We start from the raw sequence: 19,185 nt of genomic DNA on the forward strand, positions 1-19,185 counted from the left end.
TGGATGAGTGGTTTATTATTAATCGCCTGATTAGATCAGGGATGCAAAATATTAGTTTTTTTAATTAAAAATATTCGTATTCTGTAACGGTACTATCTCAATAGTTACTATTTATAAGAATACACTCGATGTTCCTAAAAGAGTGATGTTTTAGTGTTTTAGGTTTGTTCCAAATATTGATTTTCTAGATTTTTCCTTTATTTTTTATTAATTGATATTAATAAATTTTAGATTTCAAGACGTAATGATTGAAAATAATTAGCTATTTTAGAATACTATTGGTTCATAGTTTATTAAAAAATATTTTATAAAATAAATAATTATCAAATAATTAAACAATGATCGTTTCTTAATATATTTGAAATTTTTACAAAATCAATCTTTTAGAAAAGTTGCGAAAATAATTCAAAATAAAAAAAAACTATTATGTGAAAAAAAAAACTATTAGGTGAAAAAAAAACTATTATATAACACAACAACTATCTAACCATTGCTAACATCGAACCAGACCAAGATAAAAACCGGTTTGGTTCGAACCGCGAGGATTAAGGGACAGTTAATGAAGGAGATGCCACATGGTGTAGGATCTACTTTGATCACGTGTCGGTCGAGATAAGGTCAGTGAATGGATTACAGCTGGATTTGTCACTGACCAATCACAAGTGCCAGCCTGTCCTTACCCCTTCCACTTTTATGACGTTAGAGCAACCCCAATGAATGAGTCTTTAAAAGGATTTTTAAATATATTTTAATCTTACTTTTCAATAATTTTAAAGTTAAGAGTTTTTGATGAATCCTTAAAATTTTCTTTGTCCAATAGTGAATCCTTAATTAGGTTTCTTAAAAAAAAAATATTTTTTAAAATGGAAAATTATAAACATTTTTATATAATAAAACTTAATAAATATTACAATTTTCTAAGAATTTTAAACATAGAAGGCATAAAAGCAAAAAAAAAATACAAAAAAAAAACGGAATAACGAGTAGTCGTTAGCTTAGTTTATGCCAAATTGTCGCCAAATATGCTCAACCAAATCAGCTTTCAGTTGTTCATGCTTAGTCCGATCACGTATTTCGGATCGAGTGGCCATCATATTACCGAGATTTGAAGGCATTTCTGTAGAGTAGGTGAAATCCACTTGTGAAGATGTGGTTGATTCCGGGTGTTCGAATTCGGTGACATCAAACTGAGTGTACCCATCTCGTTCATCATCTACTATCACATTATGAAGAATTATACATGCTCGCATAATCTTTGCTATTTTTACCTTATCCCAAATAAGAGCCGGATTTTTGATAATGGCAAATCGAGCTTGCAAAACTCCAAAAGCACGTTCAACATCTTTGCGGCAAGCTTCTTGATTTGTAGCAAATAAAGAAGCTTTTTGACCTTGTGGAATAGAAATAGATTGGATAAATGTAGCCCATTTAGGATAAATGCCATCTGTGAGATAGTAAGCCAAATGATAGTCGTTCCCGTTGACTACGTATTTCACTTTCGGAGCTTTACCTTGTAATATATCATCAAAAACTGGTGATCGATCAAGAATATTTATATCGTTTAAGGTACCTGGAGGTCCAAAAAACGCGTGCCATATCCAAAGATCTTGGGAAGCAACAGCCTCTAAAACGATTGTTGGTTTGCCGGATCCACGTGTATATTGCCCTTTCCAAGTTGTGGGGCAATTCTTCCACTCCCAATGCATACAATCTGGTGAGCCAAGGTCACCACATCATTCTCATTTTGGCCACTGGTTTTCTGTTTAGTTGTAGCCTCATAGCTTCCTACAAACTTGCAGACCCCCTCATTTATCTTTGCCCACCTCTGTTTACAGCATAATGGAGCTCTCTTTTGCAGACCTTTCAGCTTGGGACTTGCTGCAACGTAGTCGGTTATGCGTTGCCAGAAAGTTGTGGCTTTTTGCTCATTGGAGACTACAGGATCCTTGGAGGTGTTGAGCTAGGCACTAATGAGAATCACATCATCTGTTGGTGACCATTTGCGTCTTGTTTTGCGGTCTGCAACAGGCACTTGAGCTTGGCTGGGATCAATCCAAGGTGCACTAAAGCTAAAGCCATCATACTGATTTGGTGGAAGCATGGGATTATCTTCTTGACTGCTTAAGAGGTTTACAAAGCTTGAAGGATTGGTATATGGATTCCTTGAATCCATATCAAACAATGAAGGTTCTGGTTTGTGTTTTTAATAAGACAAGTGAGGGAAAGAGATTAAGTTTTTTTTTCTGGTTTGTGTTTAAGATTCTCTATTTTTTGAAGACAAGTGAGGGAAATAAATAGCTTCAGTAGTTAGTGTAAAAAATAGCTTCAGTGTTTAAAACGACTGAAGTTATGGTTGGATGTTAGGTTGAAGCATTGATCACAAAGAGCAATCAATACATTATTAACTTTTATCTAGCCTAATCTAATCACAGAGAGCAATCAATCAAATATATGCAATCAAAGGGAAGCAATCAATGACATACTAATAAGTATGATTTAGACTTCTCAGACTTTAACCTAATCTAAACAAGTCATAATCATTTATCACAATGCATTCAATTAAAGACAGAACTACATTAATCATGAAAACACCACCAATCAACTCCAAGTTTCTTCAAGAACTCAAAATTAGCTCTCACTACATTAATCACACAGCAGAAAATAAGCAAGTCATAATCGTTTTGTATCAAAGATGCATTAATCACACAGCAGAAAATAAAAAAACTGATGTATCTAAATGCATTAATCTCACATCATCTCAGGAAGTAAAAAAAAAAAGAGGAAGAACTCACTTGCACAATTTTGGAGGACAGAGTGCTTTCTTTATCTTTACATTAGGTCAGTCTTTACATCACTTGCACAATTGAAAACCTGTTTCTCGCCTAGCTTGATGACACTGCTCTCAATCATTTCTCTGTACAAGTCATTGCCTTCACGGGTCCGTTCTGCCACGCCAGCAAACACAGAGAAACCACCTATTCATCACAAGACTGATTCTCTGTTGAACAAAAACATGTCCGGGAGTAAACAAACAATCTATGGCACCAATCGTCTTAGAACATGACTAATAACAGTTTAATAGAGTGATTATCTATTGAATAACCCAAAATTGCGTTTACAAATCAAAAACCCTAATTTCTAGAAAATCAAATCTCAATCCACAAACCCTAATTTTGATTAATAACCGTAATCAAAAGTCACCGTAACAACTAAACAGAGAGATTCGTACCGTGATGAGGCGATTGGAGCATGGAATCGACTAACTCTCCGATTTTATTAGCTTCGAGCATTGATTAGGTCGGTTTCTGAAGCTCGACACCGATCTCTCCCGAGAGCAATCAACTTTGGTTCGCCTTTAGCTTCCAATTTGATGATGTATACGCCGGTTTCTGAAGCTCAACGCCGATCTCTCAGAAAATCGTCGACGGAGAGAACAAGGTGAGAGAGAGAGAGAGATGCGAGAAAAATGAATCGGGTGTGGTTTTTTTTTGTTTGTTTTCTCTGATTACGAACCAATAGAACGATGCCACGTCAGCGCACCTTAAGAGGCCAAACAACTCTAAAGAAAGAAACGTTGCTTGGGTTTAAGAACTGTTTTGAATTAAATTTGGACTTAAAATTTTAAGAAATTAGGCTAAGAACCCTTTAAGGTGTGCCATTGCTGTTGCTCTTACCTTTCTTTAATTTCCCCCATGATTTTTTTTTGGTCTAAATTTTTTCCCATCTAATTTCTGTAGATTTTTATTTCTTAATTAAGAGATTCCTAAGTTTATAATCTATATTGATTCCTAAAAATCCATAAAAAAGAGATATTTTTACTATTATTTTTAGTGATCAACCATCATTGGAATTGCAGTAGAATAAATAGATTTTTGTTGTTTTTATATATATATATATATATATATATATATACAATTTCTTGAGTAAGTATAAGTTTTAAGAAATATAGTTTGGTCATAACTAGTCATGGTAGATTATAAATTCGATTGTGATTATAAATTCTGTGTCATCTTGGTTCCACTCTTCGATAAATAATAGCCTTAATTGTCAGCAGATGTTGTTTTTATTTTGTTTTGCTATCATCTAAATAGTAATTATTCTATTTTATTTTTTAAAACAAGAGAGTTTGGCATTAGACAACTATTATTAGAAACCAAAACATTATTATTCAATATGGTCAAATCAAACTAACTATGAAACAAGAATGCAATAATGTGGACGGGCCTGTGGAGCTTTTTCTCTCCATTATCGCCGGCCTGACACAATGGCCGGTGGGGATTTTGGACCTCTCAAATTCTCAGACATTGATATAATTTATTAAACCAAATATAGCTGCCGAAATTTCGTAAATAATTATAGATGCAGAAATTTCGAAATATATATATAGCCTTTAAAGTTGTTTACACCATGCATAAAATATGGTGACCATTTTTTGTTAAAAATATGGTGATCTTTAGAACTGACATTAACGTTGCTGAAAATATGGTTAGTGTTGAACGAACTGTTTGTGTGAAAGCGAACGAGATTTAATAGTGATTAAAATGTTGTAGATAATACTAATCAAATATTCAAATTTTAATTAATTTTTTGATATTTAAATACGTTATTTTATTGAATGTTTTTGACCTAATAAAGCAATAGCTTTGTACCCCATTATAGTTGTTATGTAATAAAAACATCTACAGTACATATTTTTCTCTTTATTATTTGAAAATATCTTGTACTAATATATGACTTTTTTTTAATATAATGTGAATTTTGATGTAGTAAACACCATTCACTTTTCTGAATCTCAGGTATATACTGTCATGTGGATTCTAAAGTTGAACATCAATAATTTAATTTACCAAATAAAATATATATATTGTCATAATTCTATATGCTTTATTAATTAGTTACAAGGCTCCATAAATTATTGTCTTGTTGCAACGACTACATCATTTTAATATATGAATATTGGGCAAATAATTCTGTTAGCAGCTTAAATTCGATTTTTAGCCGAGGCATTGTTAGAAAGAGATAAACATTTACACAAAGACAAACAAAAAAATTGATTGAATGATCAGAAAGAATTTTGATTGATTTAGAACCGCATAAGGCCAATAATAATACTGACCACTTCGTTACAAAATTGAGAAGAAGAATATGCTTTTAGGATATGAGGCTAACCAAACTTATGCTTTCATTATGCATCATAATTCATAACAAACAGATTAGTACATATATTAAAATAATGAGAGCATCTGATCATTTTGGTTATGAACTTTTAAACAAAAACCTTAAGCTAATACAGTAATAAACAAGAAAAACAAAAGGTCACGGTCACGTATACGTGCACCACGTGTAAGTTTACATTTTTGGCTTCTTTAAAGTTTAGATAGGGCTTAGAAAAACTAGAGTTGTTTATTATATACAAGACACGAGAAATGGTGTAGAAGTGGTCTTGTCTTATGGGTTATTAAAAATATCACTCACCTTTTTTTGTTCAACATAAAAGTTTATAAAATGTGATTTCCTTTCAATCATTGATTCAAGAAATTTCAACATATCTGTATAATACAGTACATGTTGAGTCTACTTTATAAGATGTTAAATTATTTTTAATGAATATAATAATGTAGTAAACGATTTTTGTTTTGGAACAAAAGTTACTTTTATCATATGAAATGTTTAAATTATTTTATGATGTCTTCGTTTCCTGTAATTTGATGGATGTGTTTTTCACCGTAATTGGATGGTTTAGAAATCTTAAAAAATATGTCAGTATTATGCAATTACATGTAGAAGTACAAGTGATTGTTAGTGAAACATTTTTTTGACTATTATTTTATAATGTTATGTTCTAACGACAGTAGCAGTTTATATTAAAACTGCCATTTTATCACAAATCAAATTTAAATTTGATTAAACTTATATTATATTGTTGACGACAAATACTATTCCCTATTTTTTCTTTTAGCATATATATTTTAGAACATATTGAAACAATATCACATATATCATGCTATAAATTAAATGATTTTTAGTTAAAAAAAAAAAAAATCTCACTATCATTCAGATTATACAATGTTATGTTTCAGCAGTACTAGAAATTTATATTAAAACTGCTATTTTATTACAAGTTGGATTGAAATTTGATTAAAAATATATTGTTGACGAAAAATACTAATTTATCTAAATTTTTTTTTCTTTTATCAAATATATTTTAGAAGAAATAAAAGCAAGGGAAATTTTTTTTAATACTAATCACCAAACAGATAACGTTTTATATTTCTATGTATACGTGGTGGACAGCAAATGATATTAGAATACTAAGAATGACTTGGTATATGGATCCATAATAGAAAGATCCACAATAATAGTATAATAAACAGCATTATTCCAAAAGAAATGGTTAGTATGTAAATGTCACTTCCCAATATCGATGTCACGATAACGGCGATGACTAGTCTTTCATTTTATTTGCATATTTGTTAGTATTTCATTATATTGTTCAATCAAATTATAATAGCGGGTGATTAGATAAATTAAAGAGAACAAGTGTAGTCAATGCGTAACAAACAGATCATATAAGACAAGCGGTGTAGAACAACTATTGCCAACTATATATTACATTTTTCATTTCTGTCTAATGACCGGGTAAATATCATGACTACCGTTTCAATAATCTTTTTAATTATTAAATTTAAACTCTCATACAAACGGATTAATATGTGTGTGAACAAGTGTTATTATAAAGTTAACTCTCTTTTTTTTTTAATGAATATTGGAATAATGATCCCAAATTATCATTTTAGATATATTTTTAATAAAAAAAGGTGAGCTTAGAATCATGTATATGAATTTTTGAGTGAATATATTTTGATATTGATCATATAATTCTTGAATAGCTGCATCAAAAAACCAAAACCAATTAAAGAGAAATATGTTTTCTTGTTTCTAGAAAGAACATGCATGTAAGTGGAACTAGATAGAGTTGAAAATCAATATGAATATCCTAGGAAACACGATTGAGAGTAATATCTTATTATATAAAGTATGGTTTTCAAAGTTAATAACTCATATGATCGTGACACGTGGCAAATCTATTGATCTTAGATTTTGACACGTGTAAAACAAAAATTTTCTTTTTAAAATAAAAAAGAAGATAATTGAAAGTAATTACAAATTTAAATAATTTCAAAAATGTAAAAGATAATTATAAGAATAATTGTAAATAATTCATATTTCTATAAACAAATTTAAAAAATGTCAAAAGATAATAATAAGGAAATTATACGTTTTTTATATTTCAATTAAACAAGAAAAAATCAGGCAAATTTATTAAAAAGAAAACATATGTTATTATATATTAATTTAAAATTTGATATTATTTATCTCAATTTCTTTTTCAATTAGAAATATGTGATGATTTAATTAAATTAATCCTAATGTTATTTATTTGAGTTTATTTTTTCAATTAGAAATATGTGAGATCAATTTTTTTTTCCTTTTTGTAATATTTTTATACTTAACTGTTTTTTTTGTTTGTCCTCAATTATGATTGTAGTATAGTTAGATAAGATTGTTTATTTCAGTTTTTCTTTTCATACTTAAATTATCAAAGATTCATATATCATCGTGTTTATAATTTTTTATTTTAGTTTAACTGTCGCATCTTTAAATTATTTATTTTGGTTTCTACGTTCAGTTTAAATTATATAAGATTTATAATATATCATAGTTCTAATGATTTTCGATAGCGACATGTGTCATGATTTAAATTACAAATTTATATTATTTTTATCAATATTATTTTCTAATTAGAAATATGTGATGATTTTAAGTAAAGTTTTATAATTTTTTATTTGAAATTCTTGAATATGTAAGAAACATATATGATTCTTTTTTGTTTTTGATATTTTGAATTTAATTATACTATTTCAAAATTGTTTATTTCAATTTCTATGTTCATATTTGAATTATATAAGATTCATATATCATTGTGCTTATAATTTTTTGAATTTATTAATTTTTATTGATTGATCATAAAGTTATTGCAATCGAGTATATAGGAACCGAACCCGCACGTTAGCTTGGAAGGCTAAAGAATTTAGTCGATTTATCATCTTTATATTTTTAACGTGTCTAATTAAACACCACTTTGGTTTTATTTACCAACTTTATGATGAATATGTTTAATTTTTGTTCTTCGTATAAGTATACCATGAATTATTGTTATGTGATATATCTTTCATTCGAAATAATTTTGAATTAATAATTTTAGTGGTTAAAGAAACAAGGCAATAGTAAAAAAATAAATATTGTTTTTACTTTTGAAAGAAAATTTCTACTTACAACGTTGTTAATTAATTTTTTGTTAAATTTGATTTTAATTTTAAAAAAAAAAAAATCCGTCCATCGGACGGGTCCTTATCTAGTATACAATAAAGAAAAAGAAAAAAAAACCCTGCTTATTTGTATTGATGGAAAAATTATAAAAGAAACCAAAGTTCACATAATCACCAATCGAGCACAATGCATACACACAACATAAACTTACCAACTAATCAAATATAAATTAAGAGGGAAAGAGTGAAAACCTTGATCAATGAACACCAATAGAGAAACATGTAAGTATTGTTGTTCTGATACGGCTGCAAGTCTGCAACCACCTCATCATCTTAGATTTCATTAAGTAGTCTTACAACAAAATTAAGCATGTAAGTATTGTTCATTAAATTTCAATGTCAATATTTTTCTTACAAAATTTTCTCTTTATGGAGATGAAATTGACAAGTTCCATTTTAAAAAGGAAGAGAGAAAATAATTAAAAGGAGTGGAAAACATTTAAAACACACTCATCTCCTCTGACCTCTTTCAACCTGAGCCTCCTGTAGCATTGTCTGCCAAAGCTCTTTAACATAATGACGAAACTTTCTTTAAAACCAAGCTTCAATCTCCGCATAAAGCACATTCGGATTCTGTTCCCAGCTCTTTCTCAAAGTCTCCAAACTATCAATCTTCTTCTCTGTCAAAACTCTCACCAAACGCCCAACTCTTTCTAAACCCCAAGCTTCTCTTTCCAACAACATTTCAGGTTTCCCAGCCATTAACGCCCTCATGCTTTTTAAACAAGGCAATACCTCTCCTTGAAGCAAAGCGCATCCGAAAACCGCTGCTCGGTCTCTATTCTCTGTTATTGCCACACTGTGAGCCGGAAGCTCCCAATTATAAGGACCAAAACTCGGAACGATCCAGCACAAAACTCTATCCCCCTCACTCGAGTAATATGGTTTTGGGTCCTTGAGTGGTGCGGAGAAAACGCAGAGAGACTTTGCGTGCTTCACCAGCCATTCCGGCTTCATCCGTGTCGCTCCGTGCATGTACGGTCTGTTGGTGAGTAGGAGCTCTTTAACATAATGACGAAACTTTCTTTGAAACCAAGCTTCAATCTCCGCATAAAGCACATTCGGATTCTGTTCCCAGCTCTTTCTCAAAGTCTCCAAACTATCAATCTTCTTCTCTGTCAAAACTCTCACCAAGCTCCCAACTCTTTCTAAACCCCAACATTCTCTTTCCAACAACATTTCAGGTTTCCCAGCCATTAACACCCTCACGCTTTTTAAACAAGGCAATACCTCTCCTTGAAGCAAAGCGCATCCGAAACCGCTGCTCGGTGTATATCCTCTGTTATTGCCACACTGTGAGCTGGAAGCCCCCAGTTATGAGAACCAAAACTCGGAACGGCCCAGCACATAACTCTATCCCCCTCACTCGAGTAATATGGTTTCGGGTCCTTGAGTGGTGCGGAGAACACGCAGAGAGACTTTGCGTGCTTCACCAGCCATTTCGGCTTCACCCGTGTCGCTCTGTGCATGTACGGTTTGTTGGTGAGTAGGAGCTCGCTGTAGACTAAAAACTATGGAGCCGAGTTTATGAGAGATGACCAACGGTGCAAGAAAACTGGTTCTTGAAACGGGCAGGCTTGGTATTCTGTCGCTTTAGTCTTTCTAGCTACACGGTCTGCCCATCCCGTACATATGGCTTCTCCTAACAGCTCTTCTTCATTCTGTAAAAGCGGGTTTCTTGAGGAAGAAGATTCGGTGATTCTCCATGACTTCTCTACGTCTTGTATAGTCCCATGAGTCCATGAGAAACCATCTTCGGTTTCAGAAGGCTTACAACAGCTGAAAACAATTCGCAAAAGCTGATCTTTGAGCTTAGACATTTCGTCCATGGTCTTCAAATGCAACCCGTTCAACTCGCAGAAGCCCGCGCCATTCTCCGAGACCTCAAAGGAATGCAATGCGTATGCAACAGTCAAAGCATCGCTGCTTTGGTTGGAAAATCTGTCCCGAGCGGCTTTGATCTTCTCTTTCCGCTCCTTTCTCCATTGTTTATCTTCTTGCTTGACGATTTTGCCAGCATCTTCAAACTCGGTTTTCTTCTCTCCTTCGAACTGCATTGTCAAAGGGTTTGGTAAGCTCAACGCGGCTACTGCTGCAACCGCATATCCAAGGACAAGATTCGCCCGGGAGTAATCACTGGCCTCTTTAAGCATTTGGATGACTGTGAGAAGCATTCTTGAATCTCATGGGATAGTGAGACATGGCCTTTCCGAATGGTGTTAACCGTCCGTTGCTGTCAAGAGCCTCTAAAGCTTTTAAGCATCTTTCTGCTTCTCTAATAGCTGATGGCTCAGGCGGAGTTGGAAATGGGAAATTCTCAACCTATTAGCAACAGAAAAAGGCAAAGATTCATCAAGACAGACAGAAGAAATGATATAGTCCATTTGACAATGGTGGCTACGTATGTCTTACCTTTGAAATGTTCATAGACTTCATGAGAAGAACGACTCCATCAACAGGAACTTTCGTGATTTCAGGAGGTGAAGACTCCTCAAATATATTGCTAAAAATCGCAGATGAATAGAGACGATAACAGTGACCGGGTCCAGTTCGTCCAGCTCTTCCAGCACGTTGACTAGCCGAAGCTTGACTAATCCATTCTACCTCATAACTTTCCATACCAGTCTTAGAATCATAATTCTTCACTTTAACCCGACCTGAATCAACCACATGCTTTATACCTGAAATAGTCAGAGAAGTTTCCGCTACATTTGTTGCCACGACCACAAGTCTATCTTCTTTCTCAACATCCTCGAACACTCGGAGCTGTGCAGCTGGAGATAGCATCGCATAAAGTGGGAGCACGTAATTTTCCTGGAGAAGATATGTTTATTTCCTGGTCTGTCTCTTGATTCTCTGCTGCAATGGACCTTGTTGGGCTCAGCAGATTTGGGTCCATTATTTTCTTCCAAAGCATTAAACGTTTCTCGAAGAGCATCATGCTTCCCTTCCTCTACCAATGAACTTCCAAAGCCGTCATCAACAATTTCCCAGTCGCTGTCATCATCAGACTCATAGATGTCTTCTTCTTCAAAATCATCATAGTTACCATCACCAATTTCAAAAGGATCATCTCCATGCGAGTTAAACCTGTAATTTTGACTGTTGTAGTCATCATCAAATGCTTCAGCAATCTCCTTCATGTCAACACCACCAAATGAACCATCATCGCATTTCTTCTTGACGGAAGCATCTCTTAAAGCAGCTTGACCAACAAGTTCCTTTAAAGACTTACGTAACTTGTCGCATATATAGTCAACTTCTCTCTGCCCGGTCACAAAAACAAGTATTCCTCCTATAACTTTTTGTGAATCGACATCACTTTCTATAAGCTTGACCAATATAATCAACAACCTCAGTCCTCTTGGAGAAATGTATAGTAACTGGATACTGTCGAGTGGGAACCTCTACAAGAGGAGGTATATTAGGGAATAACCTTTTCCCCGATACAAAATCTTCCACCCGCAAAGTCGCACTCATCAATATAAGTTTAAGTGGTGTGATAAATTGGTCTACTAATCCTCCAGATTGAAGACTCTTATGTTGTTCCTCGTAGTATTCCTGTCGGATTTTAATGACTCGAGTGAGCATCCCAATGAGAATGTCTGTGTTCAAGCTTCTTTCATGGACTTCATCGAGAATAATCATAGAGTAACGCCTCAATAAGAAATCCTTCTGCAGCAGAAGAACTTATACAATCATGTATCCATGATTCAAATGGAAAATAATCTACAAAACAAACCGTCTATTACCTGAATCTCACAGAGTAAAATCCCATCAGTCATAAACTTGAAATAGAGGAGTTTTTGCCAATCTTTTTGTCGTATCTAACTTGAAACCCGACTTCTTTACCGAGACGAAGTCCAAGCTCAAATGCCACTCTCTTGGCAGTGGCAAGGACAGCAACACGGCGTGGTTGAGTAATCCTGGTAATCCCACTTCGAGAAGTGAATTGCTTTAAACCTAAACCAGCTTCATAAAGAAACTGAAAGATTTCAGAAACTGGATTAAATCCTGATTTCAATTTCAACATTGTAATGAATTTGAGAAGCAAAACTGACAGATTCAAAACACTTCTCATTCATTAAGAGATATCTTAAATAATAAATACCATCTTCAACCAAGATCCATTAACTTCAAATCAAGACACAAACATTGAAGCACAAGTTCAAATGCACAAAGTCTTGGCACAATACATACTGATAATCGAGAAAATCAGGTTTCACCGACGTACACTATTATAACAGGAAAACAAAGTTCATCCCACTATGAGAGACAATAATATGTTACGTAAACTTCAATCATCAGATCTATCACTGACTGGAAACTACTGATAACGAAAGATATTAAAAATAAAGAAACCAGTGTTCAAATAGTCACCACCAATCAAGTACAAAGCACTACCTAGAAGTAGAACATAGACTTACCAATGTGCCAAACATCAATAAGAGGAAAAACGAAAAATGTGATTAATGAATACAAATAGAGAGAAATGCAGGTGCACACACATTCTTAAAGAAGTCCATGAAAAGCAATTGAAAAAGAAGAGTTGAGAATTTGTGATTACCTTCTGAAGAAAACAAATGATTTAGAGAGTCAGGAGAGACTAATTATGTCTCACTATTCTATTCACATCCTGTTTCAACAGCTTCATTCCTGTTGCTCTTCCTGGTTTTCAGAAGACAACGGATTTGTCTGCATTCCTTCTAAGTGCATATCCTCCAATATGACTGCAGGAAACACTTTCTTTGTTGAAGTCATAAATGGTGGCTGAAGGTGATGATCATTCATAAAGCCGTTTAGCAGCCCATGCTCCTAACTTTGACCAGCGGTATCTTTGGCAAGCATCATTTATCATTGTCAACATTTGCATAGGTGGATCAAAAGGCATCAAGAGGAGAAATTCTTCAAGCTGACGCAAGCATCCATACTTGCAGTAGAGTTCTACCATACAATCATAATGCTCAATCTGTGGTAATATAAGATATTTGGTGCTCATAGAACTGAAATACTGAAAACCGAGTTCGACATGACCTTCACGTATGCAAGCTTGTAAAATGGCCGAAAAGGTGACATGGTCAGGCTTAACTCCTTCATCTTCCAAAAGCATGAACAACTCAAAGACCTCCTTGCTTCTTCCATTACGACAACATCCACGGATAATAGAGTTCCATAGAATCAAGTCCCGTGTAGCTGCCTCTTTGAATACTTCAATAGCATAGTCGAAACATCGGCATTTGGAATACATGTCAACCATAGCACCCCGTATAACAACATCAATATTATAGCCATTTCTAATCAGGAACCCGTGGATTGCTTTGCCTAAATTTAATGCAGGAATGTTTGCACACCCTGCTAAGAGCGTTGCGAGTGTGTATTTGCTAGGTTTGGCCTCCATTTGCATCCCTTCAAAGAAAGATAAGGCTTGTTCACTCCTGCCAACTCGAGCTACACCAGTCAATAAAGCATTCCATGAAACCTCATCCCTTAGTTCACTCATTTGGCGGAACCATATATTGGCACTCTGCAAGGTACCGCATTTTCCGTACATATCAAGAAGTGCATTGGCTACAATTACATTCATATCATATCCATGTCGGTAGATAAAACCATGAGCTTGCTTTCCCATTTGAACATCTGATATACCTGAGCAGACATTTAGGATCCACACAAGAGTGACATTATCAATATCTTCAATCTCCTTGCGCATCAAAGTGAGAAAATCCAGTGCGTCATCCCATTCATGGGCACGTACATATCCGCCCAACATTGCGTTCCATGAGACTATATTCCGTTCAGGCATCAAATCAAAGAGCTCCCTTGCCTCTCTAGTTATACCACTCATTGCATATCCCGACATCGCCGAAGTCCAAGATTTCAAATCTTTAGATTTGGTTTGGTCAAATACTCTGCGAGCACTCTCCAATCTATCACATTTTACATACATATCAAATATAGAAGTAGAAACAACTGTATCTGCCACAACACTAATTTTGACAGCAATGGCGTGGATTACCTTTCCCACCTCAAGGGCCAGGGATCTTGAACAAGCTAACATTACACTAGAAACCGTGTGATTCAAAGGTCGAACATTCAACTCTAGCATCTTGAAAAACATTACCACTGCCTCGTCATTAAAACCCATCTCAAGATACCGCCGCACAATCACATTCCATGAAACATCACTAGGGTTTACAATCTCATCAAAAACTCTTCTCGCATCACTCATAACCTGACACTTCCCGTAAACATCAACAATCGAAGTTTCCAAATCTATATTTCCCGAATACCCATACTTCACCACAGCACAATGCAGCTGCATCAATAATCTCAGGTCCAAGACTAAACCACATGACTTTAAAACACCAGCAAAAGAAGTCTCCGTAGCTCGTACTCCATCTCTATTCATCCTATGAAACATACGAAATACCTCATCCGAGACGCCATTTTGCGCACAAGCAGTAATCACAGCGTTCCAAGAACCACCATCTCGTTCAGGCATTTGCTCGAACAGTTCCCGTGCATCATCAACACACCCACATTTCCCATAAGCCTCAATAGCTCTATTCAAGAGGAAACTCGGAGGCAACGGAGAGAAAGTTACTAAATGGGATTGGACTTTACGGGCTTGCACAACAAGAGATTTCGAGGAACAAGAACGGAAAAGACGCTCGTATAGCCAATACCCAACTGGCTCTGGAGAAGCAAAGAGAACAGAGACAGCTTTCGAAACATTACCGCCTTCAAGGTGCTCAAGAATCTGACGGGTCACTGTAAATTTGGGTCGTGTAGCGATAACACGCTTGTGGGTTTTATCATGTTTGAAAAGACGGCCAAAAGCAGAAGAAACTCCGGTCACTGACATGGTTCATAACCTGAAAGATTGAGACTTTAAAGGATCATTGTAAGCTCTTTATCTATGCATCAACAGCTCCTAGTGCGTTTTGGTTATCGTAATCCATTAACTCCATAAATCCTATAAATTGAAGCATATCTACAATAATTCTAACTGAAAATTGAGTCTTTATTACATTCTTACAAGTGTTTAAACTGAATAAAGTTGGAGACTTTGTGAACCTAAGAAAAACGTAATCAAAGTTAGCCTAAAATCACTCGGGAATTGCAGACTACAAACAAAGTATGGTATTGAATCAAAATAAGAAAGAGGCTGCAGCAACTATATCAGGAATTGAAAATTATGTACCTTCACATGTTACGGACATTGAAGAAGGGTAGATTCCAAATTCCGCATATAAGCTACTGTCTCCCGAAAACGGTGATTATACAAGAGCGAAAGGTTTAGGGAACGGAGAAGAAGAGAGCTACACAGGAAAAGACGGTGTCGTTTTAATAGAAGGTGTTTTCTAGAGGCGAACGAACATTCTCTCTGTTCGAAAACGGGCTTTGAGGTTTTTGTCTCGCACTCATTCTCTATCTCGACCACTCGAGTGTTTTGATCGATGCAGTTGTTTTAACTTTTTAGAACGAAACATTCTTGTCAAGAAACCTTACAAGTATTAATGGATGTGTTCGTATGAATGGTCCACATAGCGAACCTCGAGATACATCCAACGGTCTCCTTTTCCGCTCAGCCTGGTTCTCGCCCCAAAGCCATTAGCAAACGGAACAAATCACGGATGCGATAAGTGGTGTACCACCAAATATGCTACCAATCAAACACTACGATAAATATAAATTGCAAAAAGATTCATAATTGTTTGTACAGCATCTGTGAGTTGTTTGAATACAGTACAGAGATTACAACTTACAGCGGCGAATGCTCAAGACATATCCATATCTAGTAAACTAGTCACAAGTTTACCAAAACTTAAAGATCAAACTTCTTCTATGAGACTGAATAATAAACACAGACCTAAATGTCCTAGACAAAATTTATAATGACATTGGACTAGTACAAACAAAGATGAATAGTCATCAAATTTTCATACATGTCAACAAAAAAAAACGGATGATGCAGCTGTGTAATCTATTATGGCTCATCCATCACTTGTGTTAGCTTTTTTTAGCTTTCAATACATAAATAAAGGAGTACATTTGAAGATGGCAAAATAAACGAAAGGAAGAAGAATGGATTTACCAAAAGGAAAAGCTTGTCAAGCACGTCTTTTGCTGAGACGCCATGAGTTAGGCTCGTGGTAACGATCATACAAAGGCTCAATCCGTTCTTGGCGCTTACGCTTGCTCATTTTCGTTGGGTCAGACACTTTGAAGAACCTTGGAGCTAACTCAACAAGCCATTTTGGGTCAATCACAGTCACTTCCCTCATGTACTCTTTCGTAGTCATCACAAGATCATGATATATAACCCAGTCTGGTTGTCTCTGGAACAGCGCACTGCTCGGGTGTAAACATCAACAATGGAAGTCTCCAAATCTACATTACCCGAATACCCATACTTCACCACAGCACAATGCAGCTCAGGTCCAAGACTAAACCACATGACTTTAAAACACCAGCAAAAGAAGTCTCCATCTCTATTCATCCGAGACGCCATTTTGCGCACAAGCAGTAATCACAGCGTTCCAAGAACCACCATCTCGTTCAGGCATTTGCTCGAACAGTTCCCGTGCATCATCAACACACCCACATTTCCCATAAGCCTCAATAGCTCTGTTCAAGAGGAAACTCGGAGGCAACGGAGAGAAAGTTACTAAATGGGATTGGACTTTACGGGCTTGCACAAGAAGAGATTTCGAGGAACAAGGACGGAAAAGACGCTCGTATAGCCAATACCCAACTGGCTCTGGAGAAGCAAAGAGAGCAGAGACGGCTTTTGAGACATTACCGCCTTCAAGGTGCTCAAGAATCTGACCTGTGAATTTGGGTCGTGTAGCGATAACAAGCTTGTGGGTTATTTATAACTTGTTTGAAAAGACGGCCAAAAGCAGAAGAAACTCCGGTCACTGCCATGGTTCATGACCTCAAAGATTGAGACTTTAACAGATCAATGACTATAAGAAACAAAACGCATCAATATCTCTTCTACTGCGTTTAAATCTTCGTAATCACTTCTATGAATGGCATCTTTCTACGATAATTCTAACAAAAAATTGAGTCATTCTTCTATAAGTGTCGTTTTCAAGACCAAAGAACGAAAAGGCTCTTCAATTTCTCTTTAAATCAATATGGGCTTTTAGTGTCGGCCCATTAACTCAGTACGTGTTTTTCTTTCCAACAAGTACAGTCGGCGGTACTAGCGATCAAATGCTTAGCCTTAGCCATTCCATATTTGTTTCTTGTAAAACTATATATTAAAATTTAAGGACATGTAAATAAATTACATCAAAATATCAAAGAAAAAAAGACAAAGTTATACATCTCACAATGAAAATTACGAATAACAGAAGTGAAATGTCAGTATACTTCAAATTAATTCCAATTCTGTGATAGAGGAAAAAGGATTACTCGATGGATGATCAAACACCGTGTCGCCATATCCAATACAATCCCAAGAACAAAAGATTGTGTTGTAGCCTTTGAAAACTATTGGGAATGGACAACGGCGCATACATCCAGTGCAAATTGGTCGGGAAAGCGAACTGTTGAGAAAAACTCGAACATCTGTCCATTTTGTACCTTCAAATCCTAGTGAGTGCTTCGAAATGTAATCTTGTACACTATTACCAGGTTTCATGTACATGTCTCTCCCAAGTAAACATTCAACATGAAGAGTCGTGCAGCAGTCATTGCATTTATAAAATCGCATTTCTCTTCTTTCGTCCCACGGAGACTCTCTTTCTTTTACTTCTTCTATTTTGCGTTCGCAAACCTCACACCAGTCTGGTTCATCACTTGCCTTTTTTCCATCACAAATTCTAAGAAAATGACTGTCGTGCTTGTACCTTACCTTGTATGGGAAGGTAGCGCAACGAAAACATATAACATAATCGCATTCCATGCAATTTAATTTTGAATAGCTTCTCCCTTTGCATGTTTGACATCGTACCTTTTTCTCTAGCTCCGAAGCTAGGAATAAGGGATGTTTGTGGCATTGATATTCAAATGGTTCGCTAATTGAAGCACACCTCAAGTCTAGCCGGAATCTTTTTTCTCCTATATGATGTTCATAGAAGAAGCCAGTACCGCTACGACCACAAGCACTACAATGGTATATGCCTTCGTTATCACCAAACCCTTTGGTGGCAACATTTAGTGTAAGTGGGTGTGGATGTAAGGGATGTCGTTTCATGCGTGGAGCATTTGCACAACTTTCATGGAAGATGAAGTCACATTCCATGCATGAATAGAAGTGACCTTGGTAGATTGGAAAAGAACACCCTCGACAATACTTATTTTCATCATAAACTTTGCTGATCTCAAGTCGTAGATGGTGACTGTGATACGGATGGAGTATTATTCCATCAGCTATCCTCTCGAATGGCTCACCATCATCTATTATATCATTTTCTTCTGATACTCCTTTGAGTTCTTTTCCATCCCACACATTTCTATGAAATGCACATTTTGAATGAACAAAATATGCATCACATTTATTGCACGAGTATGCTCCATAATTGTTGTCAACACGTTGATGACAGACTCCACAAGACAAGTTTCCAGATGGTAGAGGAAAGGTAAAAGAGATACGGTGTTGGTGACGAGATATTCTTATGACATGTGGGTAACCCATACATCTTTATGGATGACGAAGACCCTTGTATACGAATGTTTGTGGGATCAAACTTCTTAATTAGGCCACCAATGTTGCCAGCCTAAGTAGCTTGTGTAGGGAAAACCGTAAGAGCGTGGGAATGGGTTTCAGGATGTCGACACC

The 19,185-nt window shown here is 35.5% G+C and overlaps 3 protein-coding genes and 1 pseudogene across 5 annotated transcripts in view; all 4 read right to left on the bottom strand.

The window, feature by feature from the left end:
• Positions 1-8,694: 8,694 nt before the first annotated feature.
• On the bottom strand, positions 8,695-12,423 carry LOC9313048 (annotated as a pseudogene).
• LOC9313049 (pentatricopeptide repeat-containing protein At3g26540) lies at positions 12,267-16,255 on the bottom strand. Of its 3 annotated transcripts, none has more exons than XM_021026361.1 (3): positions 15,595-16,255; positions 12,958-15,265; positions 12,267-12,353 (listed from the first exon to the last, which is right to left on the bottom strand). In XM_021026361.1, exon 2 carries the CDS (start codon positions 15,253-15,255, stop codon positions 13,174-13,176), a length of 2,082 nt encoding a protein of 693 aa, XP_020882020.1. In that variant the 5' UTR covers positions 15,256-15,265; positions 15,595-16,255; the 3' UTR covers positions 12,267-12,353; positions 12,958-13,173. The 3 variants fall into 3 exon arrangements, with proteins under 3 accessions (XP_020882020.1, XP_002876981.1, XP_020882019.1); XM_002876935.2 differs by having other exon boundaries at positions 12,293-12,375; XM_021026360.1 differs by having other exon boundaries at positions 12,318-12,362.
• A 149-nt stretch (positions 16,256-16,404) lies between these two features.
• LOC110228606 (probable pre-mRNA-splicing factor ATP-dependent RNA helicase DEAH5) overlaps positions 16,405-19,185 on the bottom strand; it is a 9,688-nt gene continuing 6,907 nt past the window's right edge. Inside the window, exon 3 of the mRNA XM_021026359.1 lies at positions 16,405-16,717. Within this exon, the coding sequence (XP_020882018.1) occupies positions 16,505-16,717 (213 nt within the window). The 3' untranslated portion in view covers positions 16,405-16,504. The remainder of the gene's footprint in view (positions 16,718-19,185) is intronic.
• The window catches only part of LOC110228607, a 2,323-nt gene continuing 791 nt past the window's right edge, over positions 17,654-19,185 (bottom strand). The window contains 3 exon segments of the mRNA XM_021026362.1: positions 17,654-19,046; positions 19,049-19,066; positions 19,069-19,176. Coding sequence (XP_020882021.1) covers positions 17,776-19,046; positions 19,049-19,066; positions 19,069-19,176 — 1,397 coding nt within the window. The 3' untranslated portion in view covers positions 17,654-17,775.

Source organism: Arabidopsis lyrata (genome assembly GCF_000004255.2).
Source record: "Arabidopsis lyrata subsp. lyrata unplaced genomic scaffold ARALYscaffold_5, whole genome shotgun sequence".
Classification (NCBI taxonomy): domain Eukaryota; kingdom Viridiplantae; phylum Streptophyta; class Magnoliopsida; order Brassicales; family Brassicaceae; genus Arabidopsis; species Arabidopsis lyrata.